The 14,903-nt window shown below is 38.8% G+C and overlaps 2 protein-coding genes across 3 annotated transcripts; one reads left to right on the top strand and one right to left on the bottom strand.

Moving 5' to 3' along the window:
• Positions 1-3,748: 3,748 nt before the first annotated feature.
• Positions 3,749-11,587, bottom strand: LOC149932536 (uncharacterized). 2 transcript variants are annotated; one of them, XM_090155807.1, is made up of 8 exons: positions 11,461-11,587; positions 5,835-5,971; positions 5,720-5,767; positions 5,504-5,584; positions 5,309-5,380; positions 5,193-5,231; positions 4,997-5,099; positions 3,749-4,929 (listed from the first exon to the last, which is right to left on the bottom strand). In XM_090155807.1, the coding sequence occupies exons 1-8, from the start codon at positions 11,504-11,506 to the stop codon at positions 3,992-3,994; spliced, it is 1,464 nt and encodes a 487-aa protein (XP_090011933.1). In that variant the 5' UTR covers positions 11,507-11,587; the 3' UTR covers positions 3,749-3,991. The 2 variants fall into 2 exon arrangements, with proteins under 2 accessions (XP_090011933.1, XP_090011935.1); XM_090155809.1 differs by lacking the exon at positions 5,504-5,584.
• A 703-nt stretch (positions 11,588-12,290) lies between these two features.
• LOC149932535 (succinate dehydrogenase cytochrome b560 subunit, mitochondrial-like) lies at positions 12,291-13,942 on the top strand. The gene is made up of 6 exons (XM_090155753.1): positions 12,291-12,425; positions 12,554-12,610; positions 12,694-12,816; positions 12,901-12,962; positions 13,032-13,195; positions 13,739-13,942. Exons 1-6 carry the CDS (start codon positions 12,409-12,411, stop codon positions 13,841-13,843), a joined length of 528 nt encoding a protein of 175 aa, XP_090011879.1. The 5' UTR covers positions 12,291-12,408; the 3' UTR covers positions 13,844-13,942.
• The last annotated feature ends 961 nt before the right edge of the window (positions 13,943-14,903 follow it).

The raw sequence follows: 14,903 nt of genomic DNA, 5'->3' as shown, positions 1-14,903 counted from the left end.
AGATTGTTATTTTCAATGGGAAAATATACATACTGTGTTGTCAAAAACATTTTCGGTTGCCAGGGCAAAACTAATACCCATTGCAATTTTTCCCTTGGTGAAATTTCATGTTACCATAAGGTCTACGTACCCACCTAGTTTCAACAAAATCGGTGATAATCACCTCGGGTAGCCTCCTCGTTAGTGGGATCGACTTATTTAAAAGCTAGTAGTGTCGACTCTGTAAATGTAAATAGCACTATAGGCGTCAAGCTGAGAAAAAAATAGCACAACCTGCTTTAATTCCTGTTGAATTTAAATGTTCTGGAACAAAGTGTGGCAACAAAAAAAGAGAGCAAACTGATAAAATTGTCCACTTATCCAGAATTTATCTGGTAAAAATGGCCTCAGGCAGTAATTTTGGGGAAAAAATTTCCCTGAATATTCGCCAGAACAGATAGTAGTGAAATTTCGTACTATTAATAATAATAATAATAATAATAATCAGCTAGGCTAATACCCAAGGCACCACCTTCGGCCTAAGTCATCAAGCGACGTTTGAAGCCTTTAATTCAGGTGGCCGGGTTATTGTAACTCTCTTTACCCTACTCCGAAATCTTAGAACTGTCACGTGTTACGGACTTTTTTAAATTATTAATATTGTCACAATCAATCATATTAATCAAATATAAATAGTTTGCACCTAAGTGAGGGGCCTGTGGTCTCCATGGAAACCGGCCATTTTGTTGGTAATCTCATCGAAGCGACAAAACGTACGAAAATTAGATTTATGCTTAAAAAAATTTAAAATTAATATTGTTATGAGCCTTAAAGAAAACCATATAAGATTATTTTAAACCCGGGTTATTTTAATAAAATAGCAATTGACGACAGGAATATCTACGAAAAGAAGTTGGTCAAGTTTATCAAATTAGTCCTTTTACAATTATAAAATTTATAATTAAAATTAATTGAACTACTCGAACAATTTTTAACAAGGCAATTAACCAATTTTAACGTGAAACTAAATTCCTAATAATTTTAATATAATGCAAAATCCGCAAACAGACGATTAAAACTCTTAACCCTCGCGATTTACTAAGAAATCTACACCAGCGGCATTAACGGCTCATTCTTGCTCAAATTACATATTTATTCTTCGTGCATATATCTATACTTGGAACTGCGTCGAGACGTACGGATAGCAAACTATGTATTCGCGACCGAAAACTATCGCTACGCCCTCTTTGGTTCGCCATTGAAACCTCTAGGTTATTATTATTTTTCCTCATCGTTATTCGTAAATTTCACTTCATAAATAATGATACTTGCATTTTAATATAATTTTTGCAACGTTTGCTTATATTTTCATAAGTTTATTAAAAAATAAACGTTCTTATGTCTTTTTAGTTTATCTGTAGAAGACGCTAGCTCATAGGCGCAACCCCGAAGAAGCTATCGGCGTTACGCCACCTAGACTGGCCGCGAATAGAAATTGAAAAATGTTATAAAATAATTAATACGACCTATTTCCGATAAAATTTTAATTAACGTATACAGGGTGTTTCAAAAGCTTATGCAAAAATTTTAAGGAGTTGTAGGGATAGGAGAAAAAGGACTTTGAAAACCAATCGAGGTAACCAGCGTGACAAAGTCCCTGCTGCTTGGTTTTGCGCTTGTAGCAGCCTACTTCCAGGGGCTAGTAGGCCACACTTTGAAGCTCTCTGGCGCTCTTTTCACTCATCATAGGAAAATGGGGGGAAATCCGGCATACTTCTCAACTCACTCCCTTAAAAATTTTGCATAAACTTTTGAAACACCCTGTATATTTCGTTTAAATTAGTCTGTTCAAGAAAATATAATGTAGAACTCCGTACCCTAGATTCGAATTCAGAGAGCTTTCTGATTGATGGTTTTGTAATGAAGCAATTACCCACTTCCATCCTTAAAACGACGCTGTCTATAGTTGGTTACCATAGTAACTATGAAGCTAATGTTTTCGGAGGTACGGCAGAAAGTGGGTAAACGCAAGAATCCATACTTCTACTTGGAATGCTTATCCTGCCGTATCGCGTATAGTAAAATCACTCTGACGGCTTTGGCCCCGCCTACGAGAGCAAAATCCCCTCTGCGCACGCTCCCCTCTCACGTTGTTGTTTGTTAAATTAACATATTGACGTCAAAAAAACCGTCAGTCACATCGAGACGAAAATCTGCCGCGATAAGCATTCCAAGTAGAGGTATGGATTCCTGGTAAAGTTATTTCTAATCTAATATTATATTTGGCTGGTTTGTTGACAACGGCCAACCTCGATCGGCAATTGGGTTCCCAAAACTAAAACTAGCGCTTAAAAGTTCTTGAAACTGGAGGTCAAAGGATCGAAAAGGTGTTTAATTGTTGGGGGCTCTCTTTGCCATCGGACACGCGGCCATAATGAGGGCCAAAGTTCCTTATTTCCTGCCTCGAGAAAGCTACATTTTCTCATTTGGCGAAAGGGAAGTTTCAGGGCGTAACTGGAACCGACAAAGTATAAAGTTAAATTATCGGCTTCTCAAACCCAACTGGATACGTAATAATTTCGATACCCGCGCTAGGCGGAGTCGCCAAAAAAGAGCAGTCGGCTTTTGTGACGAAACTAGGATTACGGCAATACGCGGCTGCTTGGTAATAATTCGGAGCTGGCGAGGGGTAGAGGAGGCTCCCTTTTCCGGCAGATTTGTTTTTCCGGAAAATAGTGATCGATGACGGTGTAGCGACCAAGAAACGTATAACTTCGAAGGGAGAGAGCCACCTTATTTCTAATCTATCACTCTTCTTTTTCCATTATTTTCCCCTTTTACGCATCTCGCTACAGCATCGTCACGCGTTCTACGAATTCATTTTTTCGTTCTCAATCTCCGTTATGTTTTATGCTTTGAAAACTAATATACAGGGTGTTTCAAAAGGTTATGCACAAATTTGAAGGAGTTGTAGGGGGTGAGTTGAGAAGCAGGGGCGTATTAACCATTAGGCAAAGTAGGCGCCTAGGGCGCCATTTTTCTAGGGGCGCCAAAACTCTGTTAAAGTCCCACGGTCCGTGTACTTGGCTTGCCCCTACTCAAAATAACGCCGAAAAGATTTGGGGAAACTAAAATATATTTACTTATTTTTTAAAAACCGATACGCCCCTCCTTAGCTGACCAATGCCAAGGGGCGCCAAATTTTTATGTGCCTAAAGGCGCCGAAAGGGTTAATCCGCCCCTGTTGAGAAGTATGCCTTTTTTTCATTTTCCTACGATGAGTTAAAAGAGCGCCAGAGAACCTTAAAGTGTGGTCTACTAGCCCCTGGAAGTAGGCTGCAACAAGTGCAAAACCAAGCAGCGGGGAAATGCAAACATTAAGGTTTGGGTTCGTATGATAGGTAAAAAAGGACTTTGTAAACAAATCGAGGTACCCAGCGTAAAAAAGTAAATTTAAACAGTATTTAAAGTCCCTGTTGCTTGGTTTTGAGCTCGTTGTAGCCTACTTCCAGGGGTTAGTAGGCCACACTTTGAAGCTCTCTGGCGCTCTTTTCACTCATTGTAAGAAAATGAAAAAAAACATGCATACTTCTCAACTAACCCCTACAACTCCTTCAAATTTTGCATCAACTTTTGAAACACCCTGTACGTAACGGACGCCGTGTTCCGATACAAACCGAGAAAGCCAATTTCTTTTCGTATTTGTTACAAAATATAATTTAGTATTCAATTAAATCGGAATCTTTATAGGCACTAAAACTCTACGATGGTCTTTTTTAGTTGATTTATTAATTTAGTTACCAATAATTACGTTTATTTTGTTGATAGGAATACATTTTTATCGTAAAGCGCGGACTTTATATTTGGTAATTATAATTTATTTGACCCCTCAATTGTTACGGTTTATTAAGTGACACCTGAGGAAATTGTATCCGGCACGCTTCTTCGGTGTCCAATCGCGTACCCAATTGTTCTCGATTTTCGCCATTGGTGTGGCCTCCGATAGGGATACTCATTCTTTGGTATCTTTAATCGGGGACGGGGCTGGTCTTGGTTCAACCGAGGGTTGCTGACTTTGTGGGGGCGTGGCTACCCTAGCCGGGGGCGTGGCTACTCTCACCATGGGTGTGGCTACAGTGGCTGGGGGCGTGGCTACTCTCGCTGGTGGCGTGGTTGGTTGAGGTGCCGCCCTGGCCGGGGGCGTGGCCGTACCATTTTCTTCCTCCTCCTCCGACTCCTCTTCTTCTTCGTACTCTTCTTCGTCTTGGTTCCCTGGGACTGTGTCGTACACTGAAGAGGTTACCCACTGAGGCCGGACCTCTCCGGACACTCCGCCCACCGTTCGGCTGGGAGTGACGGCTGGCGTTTCTTGGCCACCGACGTGGTTGACGTTGACCACGGTTGGTTGGGTTACCACCAGTACTTCTTCTTCCTCTTCCTCCTCCTCCTCTTCGTATTCTTCGTCGGAATACTCTTCTTCGTACTCTTCTTCGTTTTGGACAGCTGGAACTCGGGGCGTTTCTTTACGCTCGATTTCGACGGGAGGCGCGATGGGTGCGGGGGCGTGGTCACGGGTAGCTTGAGTAGGCGCTGGAGGGGCGGGCCGAGGCGGAGCTTGATCGGATTCCGTGGAACCAGCTGCGGCGGCGTCCGCTAAGAGATCCACCAATTCTTTTTCGGTTTTGGAAACGGGTAGAATGATGGGTCCTTGACTAGCGGCGGTGCCTAAATCGGAAGCCTTTTCTCGGGTAACTTCGGGAATCTCGGTCGAAACGCGGCTAATTATTTCAGTTTTAATCGGTTCTTCCTGAGGGACGATGACGCGTTCCTCTGGTTTCTGGAGCTCCGAGATCACCGGGATCTCTTCAGCTTCTTGCTCCGTGGCGCTCGATTCTTCCACTTCCGCATCGTCCGCGGCTGCTTCCGCCGCCCTTCTTGGAGAGTTGGACGCTATAATGACAATGACGTACTTATTAAAAACAAAGTTGTTTCAAAGGCTCAAAAATGTACGACTTACGTCTGGTGACTGGTGGATTTTCCTTCAGCGCTTTCCTCGTCAAATAGCCCCGAATTCCTGCCTGGATTTTAACCACGGCATTGTCAACGATTTCTGGATCCCTCTGTCGCCAAAAAAAGTTTAAAAAAAGTAATTTCAGGAAGACGACCAAAATGTTTATTATTTTTCAGAAGTGAAATTTTCTACCGAAAAGTACCTCATTTCTGGAATCCTCCTCTTCAATTTCTAGCTCCTCCTGTAATTAAAAAATAAATATCAAGAATTTTCGAAAATTTAATCATTTACTTTGGAAAAAGAGTAAAAATAGAGAACCTGTTTGTCAAGCGGGAGTTCGGGGGGCGTCTCTCGTGGCGAATTGGGCGCCGGTTGGGCGCTCGGAGAAGGCTGCGAGAGAGGAAAAAGAATCGAGGTAAGGAGCGAAATCAACTTCAAACTGTCTATTTTAATTGATATTTCTCAAACTAGGAATCGAAAAAGAGTGGGCTCGAAAAGGAATTGAATTTATACCGGTCGTTGGGGTTTAATTTCCAAAGTCTGTTTGTCCTCGGCCTCGTTTACCGACTGACTGGCTTCTGGGATTGACTCCTCCTGACACGTCCGAATTAAACGAGACAACAAGAATCCGGGACAAATTTGGGAAAATGTCACGGAAAAAGGGAATGTTTAGGACTACTATCGATTTTCTTTTCTACACGGTGTGAACAAAAACAAACTAGAGCCCACCTTTGAAGATTGAACCTCCGTAACAGACGCTTGTAATGGTGGTTCTGTCTACGGGATTGTCATAAACAAAAATGATGTATATACGAGTCAATTAAGAGTGGACACGATGGCCTACCTTCACGGGTTGGGGCGCGTCTTCGCTCTTCCGGGGGCCGCTGTCGCTCAACCTTCGAGGAGACGCGAGTAACCTGCTGGGTGGGAATGGATCATCGTTGTCCCTTCGTTTGCCATGGTTCGAACTTTCATCTGGAGCTAATAAGGAAGACAAACGGCAGTAATGCCGAGGTTAAAAAACGCTCCGCATCACGTTTCAGCGAAATTAAGCGTTCGTTACGACTTTGTTTGATGGCGAAGTTACAAAGTCGCGACAATTGACTACGTATAGGGATCGAATGTTTCTACTTTGCCTCGTAAAAGCTGGCAATAACGTCTCACCTTCGTTGGTGGCGTACGAGCCCTTTTGGTAGAAAGAAGCTACGCAGCCCATTTACGATTTATCAAAGAGTGTCTCTGGTACCTGAGCTTCGAACCCCGGAGAGGGTGTTGTTAATAGGCACCCTTCCTATAAGTTACGAGGGCACTTTTTGCCCCCGAAATGGATGGCTAGGGTTATTCGCGTAAAAAGATCGAAGCCACTAATCCAACAGAGTACGTAGGTACGCGTAGACACACGGTGGTCGGTGCCTCGCTATAAATTCGCGCCCTTTTTATCTCGAACAAGAAGGCTGGCCGAAAAGAATTATCATCCTCACCGTTCCCTGGCGCGCTCTCACCGAGAAGTTAACGACTTTGGCTCTCGCGACAAAAAAACCACGAACTGGGCAATAACCTTCAACCACTTCGTCGCGTTGGGAGGCGGGTGTTGGAGGCTCGATATCCAGTAGTGTTTCCGCGCCTTAACGAATCTGGCGCCTTTCTTTCGTCAAAGGGCGGAAACGGAAACGAGATAGGCTTGTCTCCTTGGCAACCTATCTCTTCCGGTCAGCGATACAAGCGGAACGGCTAGTGTCATCCGCCCGTAAAAAAGAAACCTTTTGCTAAATTTTTGGCCGACTTTTCGCTTCCTTTGATCCAAAATAAATAAAAAATAATCGTCAAAGTGTTTCGGCGGACTTTCTTTTAGTTCAAGGTACTACTCTGGGCACCAACGTTATGATACTATCATTTACACTACAGTCTCATCCTCGCTCTCAGAGAGAGTGCGAAGAGAAAAAAAAATATATATATATATATTTATATATCTTAGCGGGGTGACGCTTAGTGATACAAAATAGTTTGCCCGGCCAACCAAGAATCTTCCCTCGAGTATGAACGAGAAGAAATATAAAAAAGCAAGTGAAAAAAATAAGATGGCAAAAGCGAAAAGCTTATACCGTCAGAAAGTATCTTTCATTATCCTTGATATCGTTCCCGAGACATTCCGAAGGAAGTCAGCCCTTTCAACCCCCACCCACTCACTCGTCCCTCAAACTTTGTTTACAAAATAAATTAAACTCCCACACTCTCCCCCCCCCCCCCTCCGTGCCTGCACTGTGACGTCATCTTTAATTACATTCCTCCGAATCTAAAAATCTTCGATTTCGTTTCGTAGCGCGTAGACGAACTTAATAAAAATGAATGTTGCGAATCTGGATTAGTCGTTGTCATTGACGTAATAATTGACAATAGATGCGCTAGAGGGCCGATTCGCGGAAGCGAGAGTGAGGGAGGGGGGCTAAGGAACGGGGAAAGCGTGAGTCAACGAAGCAGGTACCCGTAAAACCCAGATGAAAGGGCTGAGAGTTTAAAAATAGTTTCGGAATTCTTCGGTGCTTCTCCAAAGCGGCGATAAAAACAAGTTTCCTCGCGAAGCAAAAAGAAACGCTGAAAACGGCACGCGCTCCAGCTTGTTGGGCTTTTGGGTTTCAGCTTTTGCCCAGTTTCTTCTGCCAACGTAGGCGCCGCTTCTGTCTTTTGAATATTACTAGATATTATTCTACAGTAACGGGAACAAGCTCGCCATCTCGTGGTAAAGATTAACAACTCAAAAAAAATGGCGCCCGTCGCCTTTAATTATCGCTGCATTTCGCTGGTAATTTAAGACAGTCGGGGATTTGGGTCTCTTTATATTTCTCACGAGTAAATAGGAGGAAATAACATGGTACCCTTGAAGCTGATGTTTGATGTATCATATATCGCCAAACGTTCATAATATACTCTTAGGAGATAAGTATCTTCACACGCCGTAATAAAATATGACGTTAGGCAACTTAGGCAGTTTCCAATTGGACCTAATTTCCCGCCCAACCGCGGAGGCGTACTACACATTTACCGCGTGGATCACTCCGCCTGAGAATATAAAATGCGAGGGGCAGGTCACTTCCTTGATTAACGACGCACCACTCGAAATATTAAATCCGATTTAATCGTGATTATTTTTATTAAATTCAATTTAATCACGATTATGTTGATTAAATCATGTTTAATCAAGAATGTATTTATTTATACTCAGGGAGAATGAATATGTCGAGACTATCGACGGACACGTTGAGGCCCTAACCCCGTCACGCTAAGGGGGGTGGGAGGGGAAAAGGAGGCGGTCTTATTTTTGCGTCCTCGCAGCAGCGTTAATCGCGTCGAAGAACGTAATTTTTAAGAACCAATGAGATTGCAGTATTATTTGATTTTATTAAAGCGGAGGAGCATACTGGGGGCCCCAACGGGTGGAATTGGAGAAACGCTAAAAATTATCTCGACATATTCATTCTCCATGAGTATAAATAAATACATTCTTGGTTTAATCAATTAATAGAATGTTTAAATCTGATTTAATTATTAAATTATTAAATCCTGAGTTAAACGATTAAATCGTGATTATTATGAATAAATCGCGATTAGAAATTAGAACGAGAATAGGAATGATTAAATTGGTGATTGGAATGATTATAATTGTGCGTGATTAGAACGAGCTGATTAGAATAATTTAATATGTGATTCGAATTATTATTTCGTATTTACCGCGCTCGATAAAATCTCGATTCGACCGATTATATTGATTAAATTGTGATTAAAATGATTAAATTGTGATTAAAATGATTAAATTGTGATTAAAATGATTAAATTGTTATTAAATCATGATTAAATTGTTATTAAATCATGATTAAAATGATTAAATTGTAATTAAAATGATTAAATTGTAATTAAAATGATTAAATTGTAATTAAAATGATTAAATTGTAATTAAAATGATTAAATTGTAATTAAAATGATGAAATCTTATTAAAATGATTAAATCCTGATTAAAATGTTTAAATCTGATAAGAATAATTAAATCTCGTTTAAATTGTGATTAGAGTGATTAAATCGTGATTAGATTTTCCAATCTCTATTAGATTTTTTAATCTTGATTACCCTGATTTAATCAAGATTACCCTGATTGAATCATTTTACTATGATTAAGACGCACCCAAAATGGAAGTGACCTGCCCCTTTGTAAAATATAAATATTAAATTTGGTAGGAGTATTTACCGATTTATAATCCATATTTTCCTGCTGTAATTATAAACCTCTAAACATAACCAAGAATGTATTTATTTATTCTCAGGGAGAATGAATATGTCGAGACGATCGACGGACACGTTGAGGCCCTAACACCGTCACGCTAAGGGGGGGGGGAGGGAAAAAGGAGGCGGTCTTATTTTTTGCGTCCTCGCAGCAGCGTTAATCGCGTCGGAAAACGTAATTTTTAAGAACCAATGAGATTGCAGTATTATTTGATTTTATTAAAGCGGAGGAGCATATCGGGGGGCCCAACGGGTGGAATTGGAGAAACGCTAAAAATAATCTCAACATATTCATTCTCCCTGAGAATAAATAAATACATTCTTGACATAACGTTATGTAGAAATGAAATTCTTATAAAGTCTCTAGCAACCCTGCGTTTTAGTGGAAAACCTAAGAGGTTTTGTAGAACTACCTATATTAAATAATAATAACTGATAATAGTGACCGACGAGGGCTTTCCATGTTATTATTAATTATCTGTGGATAAACTTTCCTCTGTCGTCTGTATTTTCCTTTTGTAGTCAAAAATTAGATAATTTATTGCCGACTACTCAGTTTCAATAACCTCACCGCCATCTATCGATTATAAAAATAACTATAATCATGGTACTTTTCGCAACGAAGGAAAGCCTAAGCTGACGTCATAGGTCACCGAGATCACGTTGTGGTATGACGTCAACGTACCATCTTCGTCCGCTTTGTTGCTTATCCGCGCGTGCGTCCGATAGGAACAGAACTGACTTTTTATTGGGTTTCAGTCGTAATCGTAACACGATATTCGTGGTCTACAAACGCGGCTGTCCCCCAACGCCGCTATGGCTCAAAACACGTTGATGTCCCGCACCATCGCACGTGATACGGCTAAATATATCGTCCGAAGACAGACTAAAAAATCCGATAAACAGTTAATATCGTTTTCGCAACATTTTTCTTAGGCCCCATTTCGTCTAGACCAAAATAGTATTGCGTCTATGGGGATTTTGGAAAACATCCTTTTTTCGGAGTAAATTAAATTAGAACGTTCAAAAAAGAGGAGTGTTGATAAAGTTGTCGGCGGAAGCTCTTTCCGGAAACAAAGGACGTCAGGAAGTGAATAATGAGCCGCTAAAACCGGACGTTACCGTCGTCTAACCCAGGACGGTACGCCGATTTAAAACTCCAAAAGTTAACATTTTTAAGTAAATGCACTGACAATTTCCGGAAACATTTAGGTGGTATCGATGTTATTAAAGCGTTTGAGTTCTTAATTATTCCAAATGGCCCCGAACTGAAATATACGAATGCGGGTATTTAGTTAAGGGCGGTATCCGTTATTAGGGTGGTCGGAAAGGTCCTTAGAAAGTCCCTTTTTAGACTCGCCATCGACCCTGAAAACATCCTCTCGTCTGATGAGCGTTCTACTTTAAAAAAAAAACAGCTCGCACCGCGCCGCGAACGAGAAAAAACCCGAGGGAAAACCTGCGTCGAACTAACAGTCTCTATTTATTTTTATAAAGCGTAACTAAGTGTGTTTATCCATTGGAAGCTTCAATTATTGCTTATTTTGCTTAGAAACTGTAAGAGCAGCTACATCTTTCTTGGGGGGGGGGGGGGGAGATCAGAATGGCCTGGTATAAGAGCTTTGGAAAAATGGGTTAAATGAAGGAAGAAAAATGTCCAGAGCAAGGATGATTCTATAAATATATCTTACAAAAAAAAACTGAGACTCCCGCGACAATACCGTGTGCCTTCGTGGCCAAAACGAAAGACGCTAAATTTTGTACTTATAGCCTCCACATACACTCGTCTTAAAAACGTGCGTTTTAAATGTTTGGTTTTTTTGTTTTTTTTTAAGCAGGGTTTTTAAGAATTTATTATATAAGTTTAGTTAAATTAAGGAAGGTTTTTACCGAAGCAACTCAAACATTCAGTGACCCAATGTAAATGCAAAACCGCTTTAAAAATTTCCATTGCTCTTGGTACAAATATTTTTCAAGTCGACGCGCGCCGTAGAGGCGTTTTCCCGGATTTCCCCCTAATGAAAACCAGCCTTGCACATAATGTAAAGTTTTTAGTCGACTAGCGTGGAAAATTATTAAAAACGGAAATTATTCACATATAAAGTAATTAAAAATTTACTCTTTTACGGTTCCAAGCTGGGCGTATCTTGGCGAGTTAAGAATTGTTTTGAAGGACAAATTAAGAAAGCGGTACTCACAGTTTGTTTTTTTCCATTGAAACCAACTGGTGAGGATGTTACCCATGGCGGGAGGATGCGAAACTTAGCAATCCCAAACTCTGGAGAACCGAATTGAGTCTGCTGATTTCTAAATATAGAGCCTCTCTGCGGCGCAAACCGTCAACGTAGGAAAGAGAACGAGGGGGAAATCTCGCGGGAAGACTATTAATAAAATGCCCTTTTACATCGGGACGGCTAATTTTTGACGCAAAAAGCGCTCTTGATAATTCCCAGTTTGCTGAAATTTATCGCGGCTGTAGTATATCTACATGTATGGTAGGTATTTAATGTTAACTAAAAGTGAAGTATCTCTAAACATAATTAGTTCATATTTAAAAGTAGCGTTAATTACGATATGAGAGATTCTGAAATAAGCTTCGGCTTTAATATATTTCAAAATATTATACTAATTAAATTACATTTTAACTAATTTATTTTCAATGATAATTTCTTAAACGTCGTAAGTTCCTAACAATTTAGTGCCATCTTTTTTCGAGATAGTCAAAACCGCCTTTGCACTTAGTTATCTTTAATATTTATTTTATTGTTAAATAAATAACTGAAGTAAGATAGTGGTGTCATATTTAAGATTTTGGTGGTATCGTTTTGTCAATTGAAATTCGAAGAATTGTAGTGTTTAGATGAAACTAAGAATAATATCTCGATTCCGTTTCCCATAAGCGATATTCAAAATATCTAAAATATCATCGTTTGAATTTATTTCGTGATGCACTATCGCCATCTAGCGTGTATTTCTAAAAGTAACGTTTGCTTTTAAATGTATGATAGATGTCGCAAGCGCATCATAATCGACCTTTTCTATTAAAGTCACCTTTCCATAGTGTGTCGACATTTTTAATTCTCAATTAATTCAACACTTAATTGTAACATAGCTATTTTAAAAGAATCAATAAGATTAAATACAAAATGATTTGCTCGGCGAGGTAATATTTGAATAATTATCCTCTATTTTTGAACGCAACATATACACGAAAGCTAGGCCTTTGAATTTTATTATTGTAATTTATTAAAATTAACTTGATAAATTATGAACTTTTGCTCTACTTTTCAGGCTGTTTGGCCGTGTTATTCGAGCTCAAAATGCCATTTCTTACTCAAAACTACTGGGGTAGGTTGAATCGTTGATAAGGCGACAACGGCACTCGTTAACTTCAATACACCGTTTTAATTTGTAATAATAATTAATTAAAGATCTCAACACGCAACAACTATGGCAACAGCAACTGGCTCCCAAGCTGAAATTAAGGGCGAAAACTTTTTCAATAAAAATGAAAGACTGAAAAGGCCTCTTTCACCTCACCTAACAATTTATAAGTTAATATTAGAAATTGAAATTAAACTTAGAATTGAATTGAAATAAACTTAGATTTGAATTGATATAAAATATTATACTCATAGGTTTGAAATTACATCAGTGATGTCCGTTACTCATAGAGCAACTGGGTTAATCCTTAGCGGTGGTATGCTTTACTGTAACTTTTAAATCTTGAAGAGCTCAAATGCTATTATTGTTTTATTTTTGTTTGCAGGTCTTTATAGCTTTGCCTTAGGGGCTTTACTAATGCCTGGAACATTTCCACAGTGCGTGGCAACTTTACAAGCAATGCATATAAACCCAGCTTTAATTTTTACATTAAAACTGGCATTCGCTTGGTCGTTTTTCTACCATTTAGCTAATGGAGTCAGACATTTGGTAAGACTATAATGCAAACAGGGATGGTACTTTTGCTTTTTTTAATTAAAAATCGAATCAATTCATGTTTTATTTTAAATTGGACTGTTTTTATTGATTTTTAAATAATTAATGGCCCTTTTCTAGTCTAATTAATGGATTAATTTAATTACAATAGTTGAAAGAAAGTGTGGTTTTGCAGTCTATATGCTAGTTGTAATTTATGAATTTTAAAGGTAAAAACTTCTCTGATCTGCAAATCGGTTCGAAATATGTCATACCCCTAGTACCACTAGGTATAATAAAACTATATATGCAAATCTAACAAAGTTTTTCCTTTAAAATTCATAAATTGATTACAATAGTTAATATTTTTGTTTTCTCAGATTAGTTTTAGAACCTATTTTTGCCAATCTTTATTGCTCCCATAAAATACATTGATTTAGATTAATAATTATAATTTAAAAAAAAGATTTAAATGAATGATATATTAAAATCCGCCAACCCTGAATGAAATGCGAAGTATTTTCCGGTAATATTTATTTCTTCTGTTTATTTTGATAGGTTTGGGATTTGGGTCATGGTTTCGAAATCAAAAAGTTGTATATTTCTGGCTACATGGTTCTTGGTAGTTCTGCCCTCTTAAGTTTGGCTACTGCACTTATGTAATTTGGTTTCATCTTGGCCAATATAAATTAAAAATATCCCAGAATAATTGAAACTTTCTTGAGTTTTGTACATAGAAAAATAAAGTATTCCTGACCATAGCATTAATTTGCGTAACTTTAAATAATAATGACGTTTTTGGAGGATTTTACAAAGGTTTAATTCTCCTAAGATACAGCTATACATCTTGGTTTCATGTTTTTGAATGGTTTGGCGAAAATTGGTTTCATCCAATGGGATACGAACACCACGGATATGCCGCCCAAAAGAGATAATCCTAAAATTATCAACAGAGAAATTCTTAGAATGAATAATCTATCGATGAGATAGTATTCAGGCAAAGTAGACTCTATAGGGGTTGATGTAGTTTTTGGAATGTTGAGTAAAATGATTGAGAGTAGAGATGCAAAGAGAACTCCTATCACACCCAGAATTCTAAAAATACGCTTATGGTAATTTATTATCTGAAGAGAAGCAATATTTTTTATTAGTTACCTGTACCTTAACTTTTTAGATTTAAAAGATAAATAACATAAGAATATTGCCGAAGCCCATACAAAAACTATTACAAAAAGTCCAAAACCAACATTGGGCAGCATTATCGTACAATGTCCTTCGAGAACAATATAAACAAAGCCAGCGTTAACACAAAAATGTCACTGTAGCAGTGCAGGTCCCGGCTGAACGATCGCATTTTCTACCACCCTTGGTTTTCACCCCCTTTCCTTCCCTCACCCCCTAGAAACCAAATAAAGCTAATATTTTTCAATAGAATCAACGCCTCTTGGATCATAATTATAAAAGTCAACCTACAACGATTTACTCATTTATTTCCAATCTCAATTTCATATACACAAATATTTTGATTTATTTCGATGAGTATAGAATCTGATTTAAATGTTTATTTATCTTTATCTAACGTTTTCACGCATTTTTTTGCGGAGTTGGCATAATTTTTGCGCTTTTGTACAGGTTAGATAAGATTGAAGAAGAAAATTCCTGGGGAACATTTCCTAACGCTTCGATTTGGTCGCTTATGACGAATTTCAATTCATCCTCTCCT

This window comes from Leiobunum rupestre, chromosome 8 (assembly GCF_980474605.1).
Source record: "Leiobunum rupestre chromosome 8, qqLeiRupe1.1.hap1, whole genome shotgun sequence".
In the NCBI taxonomy this organism is placed as follows: Eukaryota; Metazoa; Arthropoda; class Arachnida; order Opiliones; family Sclerosomatidae; genus Leiobunum; species Leiobunum rupestre.
Note: the sequence above shows the minus strand (reverse complement) of the source record. Positions and strands in the feature narration are given on the sequence as shown.